General features: G+C 38.3%; 1 protein-coding gene across 5 annotated transcripts in view; it reads right to left on the bottom strand.

Moving 5' to 3' along the window:
• The window catches only part of Pde3a (phosphodiesterase 3A), a 284,628-nt gene that overhangs the window by 117,807 nt on the left and 154,202 nt on the right, over window positions 1-12,619 (bottom strand). For all 5 annotated transcript variants that reach the window (XM_052720552.1, XM_052720554.1, XM_052720556.1 and 2 more), the window contains exon 2: window positions 7,361-7,411. In XM_052720552.1, coding sequence (XP_052576512.1) covers window positions 7,361-7,411 — 51 coding nt within the window. The remainder of the gene's footprint in view (window positions 1-7,360; window positions 7,412-12,619) is intronic.

Genomic DNA, 12,619 nt, shown 5'->3' with positions numbered 1-12,619 from the left:
TGACACCATGGCCCAGATGATCCAACATCCAGAACCGTTTCAAGACAACTGGCTCAGATGATACAGCCTCACGGACTACTCCATGATCCTAAAATTTTCTTTGTTTCCCCAGAAGATACAGCGCCCCCCTCCAGCAGGAAGTAGTAAGAAAAGCTACGCCCAAATTCCCAAATATACCAAGCTGACTTTGGAGATGTGTAAAGGTTAAAACCTTCCTTTTTAAGAAAAGAAAAGGGGAAGTACTGTGGGATGGTCTGTATGTCAAATGTGTTGCTGATTAGTCAATAAATAAAACACTGATTGGCCATTGGCCAGGCAGGAAGTGTAGGCGGGACAAGGAGGAGAATAGAGCTGGGAAGTGGAAGGCTGAGTCAGAGAGACACCGCCAGCCGCCATGATGAGAAACAGCATGTAAAGATGCCGGTAAGCCACAAGCCATGTGGCAAGGTATAGATTAATAGAAATGGATTAATTTAAGCTGTAAGAACAGTTAGCAAGAAGCCTGCCACGGCCATACAGTTTGTAACCAATATAAGTCTCTGTGTTTACTTGATCGGGTTTGAGCGGCTTGGGACTGGCGGGTGAGAGAGATTTGCCCTGACTGTGGGCCAGGCAGGAAAACTCCAACTACACTGGCATCTCCAGGTTGCCACAGACAATTAAGTACCTATAACTAACATAGTTCAGAGGCTGCTTTGAAGCATACTAGGAACCTAATACATTAAATAACATTTTCCACCAATCTGTTCAGCTACCTTCTTGCTTTGCGCATTTACAAATTCAATTATTTATGAACAGTGAAACCAGAATCTCATCATCTACAGCAAGACTTCAATCACACCAATAACTGTTCCGAGGGAACAGCCTTAATTTTTGCTGACAAAGCCCGGCTGTTGGTAGGATATCAATAATACACCAAAGGAAAAAAAGAATCTGTAAGTTCTTATTGACAAATAAAAGCCTTTCGGTTTCCTGTTTGTCAAAATGATAGGAAGTTCATACTTCACAAGCTAAACTTATCTTTCCCACTGGACCATTCACTGAGTGATAAGTAAATTTGGGGTCTTTGGAATTCCCCCTTCCACTTAGGTCCCTTTTGTAGGATAGAGATTTTCTGTTGCTTCTCTTTACTTCCCACTGGAAAGATTTTCATCAAGAATTTAAGAGAAAAAAACATAATTGCCTTCTGAGAATGTCATGCCCTGACTTCATGTGGTATTACTGGGAACGATGCCACATGAAGGATCTCTGCGTGATCCTGGGAGTTTATTTATCATTCAGCATTTTTCCTATATTTGGATGATCTAACAATTGAGAGCAGATGCTTTAAACAGCAGAAACTAGAAACAAGAAAGATTAACTGCAAACCTGTAAGCTGATGGATTAAGTCAGAGAATTATTGACTACAACACAAACAAATTTGAATAAAGTTCTTGCTGAATCTAAACAAAGATATGCAAGTAGGTGATGAAATTTATTCAAAGCAAGACAGGTAGGTTTTAAATAAAAGTTTCATATACTTAAATATTTAAATAATGCATATATGATATAATCTTGAAGGATGAAGGTAAAACGGAGAAAATTCCTATTTTTTTAAGCAGCTAAAAGAATCCTCAAAAAGTCAACTCTAGCCTGGTAAAGATTAAGGTTGACTTTAGATAAAACTAAATGTTCAGAAAACTTGCTTGCTGTAAAGTATATGAAGACAAAAATCATTTTGTTCAATGTTGATTCCTCAAAAGTTAAAAAAAAATACCTGAAATAAGTTCATATTTTCCCTTTAAAAATACATGTATTTATTGTGTGTATATTTGTGCACATTTATGGACCAGGAGGCCCCATGTAGGACTTGTTCCCTCTAATATGCGGGCTCCTGGTATTGAACTCAAGTTACTATCAGGTTTAGAAGCAAGTGCTCTACCAGCTAAACCATATTGCTATCCTGCACATTCATGTTTTCCTATCTTTCCTAAAAATGGATTTGTTAACTTTTTTTTTAATATTCCTGAGTGTTTATTTCCATGTACAAAAGCACCATTTGTGTGAATCATACCCATGGAGGCCAGAGGAGGGCATTAGAGAGGGTTTGTCTCTACGCATGCATGCACGATTTGTGTGCCTAGTACCGATAGAGGCCAGAAGAGGGCATCAGGTCTCCTAAAACTGGAGTTCCAGAGCAGGTAAGTCACCATTATGTGTAATGGGAACCCAAACTGGGTCCTCTGCAAGAGTAGTGTGTGTGTTGGTAATCACTGAGCCATCTCTTCGCCCTGCCATGTTTTTCTTAAAATAAAACACATTATAATTTGTCATTTAGAATAGTAAGCACTGCTACTAAAACAGCTCTACAGTTTCTACTAGGCTATCTACCAATTAATTAATCAATTAATTATTGAGATAAGGTCTTGTCTATAGTCTAGGCTGCCCTCTATGTGACCCTTTTGTCTCACTCTTCTAAATGCTGGGGTGACAGGTGTGAGTGGTCACCTCTGCTCCTGCTCAGATTTCTTGATGTTCACACCCCAAGTCAGCCCTCCTATAGTTATCTACAACATTAATTCCACCATTCAAGATCTTGCACCACACACACACACACACACACACACACACACACACACACACACACACACACACACACCCTGCCTCTCAAGAAAAAGTAAGACCTTAGGTTGGCAGTTGTTGTTGAGTCTTAGATGGTCTTTTAACAAAAAACCTGGAGGCAGATACTGGGGTGAAACCTGAAAGATCAGAGAAGCCAAGCAAGCCACAGCCAAACTCACCTCACCAACTCCTCAGCTGATCCTGTTTCCTCAGACTGAAAGCCTCTGAGTGCTCACCCAAAAGGATCTCAGTTGAACTGCCTTAGTTCCTCACACCTTATATACCTTTCTCCACCCTGCCTTCACTTCCTGGGATTAAAGGCATATGTGCTTCCCAGTACTGGGATTAAATGTGTGTGCCACCACTGCCTGGCACTGTTCAAGGCTCAGTGTGGCCTTGAACACACAGAGATCCAGATGGATCTCTGCCTCCCAAGTGATAGGATTAAGGGTCTGTGCTACCCACTGCCTGACCTCTATGTCTAAACTAATGGCTGGCTCTGTTCTCTGATCCTCTGGCAAGCTTTATTGGGGTACACAATAAATCACCACAAGCAACAGCCTACTTACATTTTGAATGATTGGTCCCCATTTCTTCTCTGTGGGACAGATATCTTCCTACTTTTCCAAGGCCTTTCCATATGTACATGTGCTTTTGGGGGGCGGTTCTCCAGTGTGTTGTTTATCTGAGAATACCATCAGTTTTGCTGGTATGGGGTAAATGACTGGGAGGGAGCTAGAGGAAGAGGAGGGCTGTGTGAAAGGAAACTACACACAGGAGCTAGAGGGAGCCCTGTGAACAGAGCTCCATTCCGTCCCTGACAGCAGTTTCCCCGTCACTGGGCAGCAGGCCTTGGAGCCGCTTCAGCCTGCTTTCCTTGGCATTTTATGTCTGCTGACAACTACGGATACTCAGCATTTCACTCCCTCCTGTTGCTGCCCCTCGCTGCAATTCGTCCTTTCCTTTGAACGGAGCTTTTTCATTTTACCCTCATCTTGGTTCAATTCCTGGATTCTCATTTCTACCACAACTTTTTTTTTTTTTTAATCAAAATCGCTTTGCTCACACTCACTTGCACCCTAATCAATCCACCCAAAGGTATTTCCCATGATTCTCATTCTCTTGGGTCTGTGGTCTCAGCCTTCCTTTCTCTGACAGTACTGCTCAGTTCTGACTCATTTTCTCCCACTGCTGATTTCTGAGACCATGTGCACAGAGCACCTCCCTCTCTGGCTTCCTCTCAGCCCTACCAGTGAGTAATTCCCAAGAAGTGGACTTTTCTTCTGTTTTTCTCGTCAAATATTCTTCTGGGAGTCTATCTGCTGCTGCAATTAAATTATCACATGTGCAACTGGCATTTCCAGTTTGACATTAGCTCTCTTCTGGCCACAGAGTAGCTAGAGTGGTTCCAGTTTGACATTCGCTCTCTTCTGGCCACGGTGCAGCTAGAATGGTCCCTTAAGTATTTGTGTGAGGCTTCCTTCTGGAATTACCATCCTGGCTCCTCACTTGATGGTGCTCACACTAAAGTTGCCATTTTCCCTTTGAAGGTTTCTGTTTGTGACACAGAATCTCCCAATACTCAAACTCTTAACTTTCCTTACATCTCCCTGACAATCTCATCAACATCATATGGCATTCTCTGTCTCAAGCCTTTAGAGTAATTCCTGAGACAACACCCATCCCATGAATACTGTGTGGCATTCACATCAGGTCTTCCTGTAACATACTTACCCTATAGGTTTTAAAGAGATGCTACAAAGAAAACTCATATACACCCAGACATGTCCCAGTTCAGACAGTTACTCAAATACTTTTCCATTCATTGTTCCCTCTATGCACTTCAGGAGGCTTGCCTAACATCTAAAGCTTGGCCAGCTCTGCTGGCCCCATCTCTATTAAGTAATCCTAATTCTACTAGACAGAAAGAACTACCAAAATCCCATTACATTTTGTTTATTTACTGGTCTTTCTTTCTACCAAAGGCCTTATATGGGAATTACAAAAAATGTTCTATTTATTTCTCAATACGTATTTTATTATTTTTAGTCATATATATGATTATGGGTCTGTGGGGGTGGTGTGTGCACATGTGTATCAGGTCCTACCGCACCAGGGGTTTCAGATTAACTGTACCTGAAACTACAGGCAGCCGTGAGCCACCTGACATGGACACTAAGAATGGATCCTCTGCAAGAACAGTACATGCTCTTAACCACTGAGCCATCGCCCTACACCCCCACAATTTCTCTGTTTCAAGCCATGACCACCATGTACTTACTTAGAGTAAGTGCTTGCAAACCATTCCAAATTAAACCAAACTGAGACGAGATTTCACCAAGAGCTTGGAGGGTTAGTGAACTATTAAAGAACAGGCATTCAGATGAAGCCTGCTTGGAATTCCCTTTGAAAGATTGAACTGTTTGAGAATATTATATCTTTTTTTAAAAGGCAGAAAGTGAAGAAGGGACTAATGCTCTACTGAATGCTTCTGGTCTTTTACGGTATCAATGTAGTGAGAAATTAGAATTAGGTCAGGGGTGCTACCTGGTGCTGCACTTTTCCTTCTGGGATTTTTAAAGAAAGAAGGGTTCACTGTGAACTCTTATTACTTCTTAGTGGGCATTTTTCTTTGACAATTTTCACTTAACTAGAAGACACAAAGTGGGATGAATGTATACTACATTGAGAAGAGTTGCTCTGCTGGCCAAAAGGTACAAAAGCCCTTGCTGTGCATGATACAATTTCCTGGAGCACAGGCTAATTCCTTTGATTGCCAGAACTAGGAAGGGTTTCTAATGTCATCTAACTTGTATGAAATTTCTGAAAATGCTTTTGAGTATATAACTCCAGGATTTTATAATTATATAAAACACCTAGAATATACTTTGCTTGATTCTGAGTTTTCTTTTATTCTTACAATTTATGGCAGCATACTTTCAGGAGATTATTTTTTATAATTATCATGACCGAGCCCAACTTTAATATAAATTATAGTACAATGAGCCATAGAGAGAAATATACTTTAAAAAATATATGTATATATTTTACTATGTTCTTTTGGCAGTACATGTCTTCAACAAGTTTGGCTATTTTAAACATGAAAGCATTTGGGCAGTGATAATCAGAAATTATGAACTTATTTATGCTGTTTACTTATTAACTATTTTAATAAATTTTTTAAATTTGTAATTATGTGTATTGTGCAGGTTTATGTGTATGAATAGCCCTGGGGCCCAGAGACATTGGATTCCCTGGAGTTGGAGTTACAGGCATTTTTGATTCACCCAGTGGGGCTGCTAGGAAGCATATTCAGGTCCTCTGCAAGATCCGTTCTCTTAATCACTGAGCCATATCTCAGTCCTGTTTCTTTTTATTGCTAGTTTGCAATCATAACGAATTTATTCTGTCAATCTCAACAACTCATTACCCACAGGAATTTTGCAGGAAATTGTGACTTAAGATATTATAGATGTGAACAGATAGAGAAGTGCCAGAGAAAATGGAAGATGAGAAAAAAAAACAGGAGACACAGTCTTTTGGATAATTCTGATTCAAAGAAGTTTGTTTATATTAGTTATTCATCCAACTGGTACAGAAAAAAGGATCATAGCCTCTATAAAAATAGATTCACATTATTATCTGTTTTTCACTACATCACTGCTATTTAAGACTATGTACTCCGTAAGATATTTTACCTAAACATGTTCAATAGAAATATTTAATAAAAGTTTTTGTTTTTTTAAAATATTGAATAAACATTTGTTGAAGTAAAAAAAAAATGACAGCGTCTAAGAGCAGAATTAAAACCATCCATTGACTTGACTTCATTTTCTCAGTGACCTACATGAACAATTATCCACACACGTAGTGGTGACACAGGTACATATAGCTAACTGAAACACAACCAGGAGCAGCCCACATTTGACAATGAGCATACATATACTGCACAGTACATTCATATACATGAATCCAGAGCCAAGAATTTCCACCCACATACTTATTTTTGGTCAGGTTTACATTCAGGTAAATAGAAAAATACATTTTCTACATCTTTACAAAATATACTTGGAGGAAAAAGAATATTCTGAGTGTGAAATACAGCCTTTATTCTGTCAGGCAATGTAATTATGGAAGAAAAACATATCCACATTGTCTAATTAGGTCATTAAAAAGCTTAAATGCGTCATGGAAGCTTTTTCCTTTGCCTAAGACATAAAATGAGACAATGAAAACAGTCTGGTAATATAGAAAGGTCTAGAATTTGTTTCTTTTCAAAAATAATAGGTCCTTTCATCTTTCTTTTTCCTTAGACAAAGACAATTAATTTAGAGACAAAATCTTCTAATTAGTTCAGAGTTTGCCCTGATTATATTTCAGAATATTTAACCAGAAACAGGAAGATAGAGGAGGGGAGAAAGAAAATACATGGAAAATTATCAAAGGAAGTGAATGAAATCAAGAGAGTGGGCTGTTGATCAAAATGCATTCTGCAGAGTTGAGATGAATATAAAGTTCACATTCACATAAACACGAAGCAATTTGGGAAACCAGGAAAGTCTCCGGAGGAAAAGACTGACATCTGCCTGTAGGCCTTGAAATCCAGACTTTAATTACAGCTAACTTAAATAAAAACAAATGGCATGATTATTTTGCCTCTTCCTCTGTCTGCTGATTATTATTTCTTGACTTTCACAGAATCTCATTCTTCAAAGCATTACAAAACAGAACCTGGAAAAACGAAGGAGAGGATATTTACCTGGGATCCTCGTGGTCCTCTTTTGTGGTCCCATTCTGAATGACCCATAAGCTGTGAAGACAAGAAGGTAATTGTGGTAAATGTATATTTTGTGTCACCAATATTTTTATTCTTAATTTGAAAGAATAATTAAGCTGCTAAAATCTGTGTTCTAATAGGAATAGCATTAAGTAAACACCATGAGTAAATTGACATGAAGGAATAAATTGTCTTGATAGCTAGCATTTCAAACTATACTGGTAACAAAAGTATCTGAATAACTCTGGTAGGAAGAATCTGCTATGTATGGCTCTACTATTCTTTGCCAGGGAAATTCTAGACACATGTCAAATTGTGCAAAGCTTCACTTTCATGTCAGTAAGCCTGTGGTCACCCAGGGAAATACACAACAGGGCTGTGTGATACGCTGTCAGAAGGAGGAAGCAGAAGGCCGATTTTATTTTTAGTAATTTTCAACTATACATATATATAATTATGCAAATCTGTTGTCCTTAAAAATGTATACCCTTTTAAGGCTGGAGAGATGGCTTATTGGCTGAGAGCACTTGCTGCTTTTAAGAAGAACCCAGGTTCAGTTCCAGCACCCCTGTGGTAGCTCACAATCAAGTGTCCTAAACTCTAGTTCCAGGGGATCTGATGAACATCCAAGGGCACCAGGCAAATATGTGGTACACAGACATACGTGCAACAAAAATAATCATACACATGAAACAGAAATAAAAATAAGTCTTAAAAAGGGATACTATTTGAACTAAGTAAATCAAAATATGAAACCGCAGTAACAGTGATGTGTTAAAATCTGTCATCTAACAGAAGACAAGTCAGCCACTAGTTATAGTATGAGAACAAAACAGAGTGCAATTAAAATTCTACTTTACAATCTTTGACAAGAATTGAATAAGAAATCCTTATGACATGATAATCCAAAAATAAACCAAGGTAATTTATGTTACTCATTTTACAAGACATAGTAGGCCATTGCACTCAGCAGAGTCATTGTAATGATTTAATTATAGTTTGGCTAGCACATGATTTGGGCAAAATTATCCAACTAACCATTATGCAAAATTAAATGTTCACACAGTTCATATTTCTTTAATGCTTTAATTTTTTTAATTTTTGATTTATGGGCATTGCTTTTTCTGGTAAATGCTCATTAATTCTAATTTAAAGTTGTTGATGAGGTTCACAAATACTAATCAATCAATCAAATAATTAGTATGGTTTATAAATATTTAAATTAGAGCCATTTAATTACTTATTCTCTAGAACTATCCAAAGCAATTCTTGACACATTTCAATTGTCAGCCTCTTTGTGGCCTTGGGATTGCCCAGTACTAATAGCAGGAAGGTGAGGAGCTATGTACAGAAAGTTTGGTGACATAATGAAGTGAGCTCTGGGTGGTGCTGAAATGATTTAGCAAAGTTTTTGGGAAAGACTACTTTACAGGAGGCTGACTCATATGATTATCCCCTGCCGTACTAATAATTTCAAGCCAGCAGAATAGAATAACTTGGCAAAGTCTGCTACACATGGCAATCGCAGTAAACCCAAGTAAACTCATTTTCTAAATGAAAATTATAATCTATATTCCAAGGATTAAAGAGAGAATATTTGCTCGTGACATCAGGTCAAGAAGGCAATGGTTTTCTCGGACCAGAAAGAAAATTATGAAATTTCTCCTCTCCTGTCACTAATATCTTACATATGTTGATGTTTTAAACCCAAGAATAATGTTATTTCAAATGTATACTGATTTGAGTCATCATGTATTACAGAAAAGAAGATCAACTCAAAACTTTGCAAATCAGAGCTTTTAAAAACACTTCAAAAAACTCACTGTCTCAATTTGGCCTTTTCTTAAAAAAAAAAGTATAATTTGCCAAGTATGTTACCTATCAGAAGCAGCAAATTCTCAGCATATGATAAACTAATGAGAGAACATTACTGTAAATGAATTCTATTTTATTCTATTATGAATATGTATATGACTTGTTATATTTAAAAGGTATGAGCTGACCAAGAATGTGATTTGTTTGTTTAAAGATTTATTTATTTTTATTTTATGTGTGTGCCTGCATTAGCTTATGCATGCCATGTGCATGCAGAAGGCTGCAGAGGCTAGCACAGTGTGTCAGATCCCCTGGAACATTAGTTACAGATGGTTGTCAGCTGCCTGTGTGTGCTGGCAGCCATATCCGGGTCCTCTACAAGAACACTGGTTAACTGCTGAGCCATCTCACCAACCTCTGACTGTTATATATATATATATATATATATATATATATATATATATATATATATATATATAATGATTGCTACTATTTTCAATGCCATTGAAAGTTACATGTGGCATTCTATAGCATATGCAAACTATAAATGAAAAGCAATTAACTATGAATATGATAAATGAGATACAGGAAAGTTCTCTAAATAAGGAGGGCATCAAAGAAAATTAACTGGACATTTCCCCTTATGGGTTTAAAGCTTAACCCTTAAATTATATTTTTAATGAAAATAATTTGAGCTCAAATTACCATTTATTATTTCAGTGTTGAGTTCATGGGGTTTTATTACAGTATTTTTTTTTGATGGGTTTTAATGCAGAAGCAGTAGCAAATACTCCTGGAAAAACAGAACCACAGGGCAAAACATTTTAGGAAGTGCTTAGATGTTCTGCAGCCCATTTTTCAGGCTAGTGATTGTGAGAAAATATTGCTAAAACAAATATTAAGGAAGACAGCATGCATACAAAATCCCATGGGTTTCAGAGTGAAGTACAGACTATGGCTATTCTATCAACAAGACAGTCAGATAGTCTTTTGATCAAGCTGATAGATTTAGTATCACCTCACAGATGATCAAAGCAGTCAGGGGATTAGTTTTTTTAAAAAAAAAACATTTATGGGCCAAGGACAACAAGGAACAGAAGTAGAAACTGGACATTTTTCTTCTTTCAATCTATCCCATGTGGACTCAACCTTTGAGATCAATGAAAAGCAGCAGGGTACCTAAGCAATTCTGGAAAAACTATCCGAAAGTATTAACTGCTTTTGAGATAGTCCTTTGGAAGAGGTATGTGTGCAACTTTATGATATGTTAAATATAAGAGAAAGAGATGAGCCCTGGAAAATACATAAGCTCTGGGGATGCAGACATGTTCTAGTTAAGAGTACATAGCTACTTAACTCAGAAAGAGAAAACTGTTTCTCTGTCACCATCTATTAAAAAGTTTCCCCTGTGATTTTTCCTTGGAGGAGTGACATTTTGACAAGTATCTTACCGAAAGTTTGATGACATAGGTCATCAAGGTTAAGCCTACACATGGCAGGCAAAAATCTCTCCATAGAATGAAGAATTCCTGAGGAGGGGATGGGGGAGTCCCTTGTGTCTTTTTTCAGTCTTCGTGAACCACGATGAGCAAAATAAAGATACTTAAATTTATTCCTGGTGGACAAGCTACATGTTCTTCAAGAGAGACAAGTCTGTCACATGAAGCATTTAGAACATCCTGACCCTTTCACACGGGGTCATTTTCATCATTACAGAATAATTGCTCCTTCTCTCCATCTTATTTTCGATAATAAATTTCTGCATCACAGCCTTCAGCTTAGCAATATGTTGCACAACGCTGCCTTCCAAGGAAAACAAAACTACTGCCAAGCACAGAATTCAAGAAGTTCACAGGAGTAGCAAAGAAGGCAACAGGGAAACAGGAGAGTTCTATCTGAGCGCAGATATTTTTAAGTGTGCCGTGAGAAATGACAAGAGCTAGCATGATGTTTCCCTAGGTAAGATGCTTTCAATTGACGCTGACAGAGCTTCATTCTGCTACTTTCTCCTGCTATTTGTTTGTTTATATAAAAATTAATGCCTTTACAGGGGCATCATGGAAGAATTGTCAATGAAAGTCTGAAAGCTGCCTGAGAACTGCAACTCTATGGGAAAGAAGAAATTATTCCTAGTATATATTTAAAAGATATGGAGGAAAATAATTAGCTGAGCCTCATGGTATAGGCTTATACTTGTTTGGGCTACAAGTAAGCTGAACACCTGCCTGAATGGAGTGGGATCCTGGTCTCCAAAAGAAGGTTTTAAATGGACTGGGCTACAGCTTAGTTGGAAAGCATTTGTCTAGCATGTGCAAGGTCACATGTTCACTCCCCAGCATAGCTTAATTATCAAAGGTAAGGGGGAAGACTCCAGTCACCAGGGTTATGTTTTATGGCACTTTAAAGAAATATGTTTTGCTTTGAGGGGAGGGTTCAGGTTTCACTTCAGGCCAGGCTAACCTAGAACTCTAGCTCAGGCTGGCTTCAATGTCACTGTGATCCTCCAGCCTCAGGCTCCTAAGTTCTGGCATTACATTTGCTAGTCACCTTGACTGGCTTTAAGAAAACTATTCCCTTCAGGTGGTGAAAATTACTAACACATTTTAAAAAAACATACAAAAGTAATTTACATAGGAGGAAGTCAGAGCTGCCAGAGGGTCCACTTTTTATACTTGTTAACATTTATTCATTAAACAAATTTTCATTGTATGCCTATGATGTGTAAGGCACTGATGTAGACACAGCTAATACCACAGTGAGAAGAGCAAAATGTAATTTTTCTTCCCTGGTACTTATAATTTAGCAAAGGAAGATGTAAGACATTCACAGAGGCAGCCAGCCCACATGGCCCTGGTGGGGATGAAGAGGTTTACAGTATCCTAGGAGGATGGCGGTACAGGAACAGTGGGTAACAGCTGGGGCTGGGCACAGAGCTACATTTCTGTAAGGAAGCCAGAGAAGCCCCTTTGAAAGACGGCGTCTCCGGGAGACCTGGAGAAAGTAAGACAGGCATACTTGTAGACCTGAAGGAGGAGCACATCAGACACGACACAGCAGGTGCATAGTCCCTGAGGCAGGAGCAAGAAGTGCTGTCTGTGAGGAGCAAGAGTGGGTCCCTAAGCTGCCATTTAGGAGGAGTAAGATTTGTGTAGTTAGAGGTCTACATTTGACAGCTTACTTCATTCCAATAGAAAATAAAAAGAAAAAACCAACCTAGAGAGCATTCTCTATAGAAGACTGAGGCACTGGGAATTCTCCTTGCCCTAAACTCTTAGTTCTATAAAGAGGCACCTTCTATTAGTTGCCATATATAGCATATTTTATTTTGCCTTGTTACATGTGCTCCAATAATTATAAAATTTGGCAGGATATAGAGCACTTGCTTAGCACACTCAAAATGATAAGTGCTTGAGTGGGCATGGCCTT

Source organism: Peromyscus californicus, unplaced genomic scaffold, assembly GCF_007827085.1.
Source record: "Peromyscus californicus insignis strain IS unplaced genomic scaffold, ASM782708v3 Scaffold_6__1_contigs__length_162567912, whole genome shotgun sequence".
Taxonomy (NCBI): Eukaryota; Metazoa; Chordata; class Mammalia; order Rodentia; family Cricetidae; genus Peromyscus; species Peromyscus californicus.
This window is presented reverse-complemented; position numbering and strand designations above follow the sequence as displayed.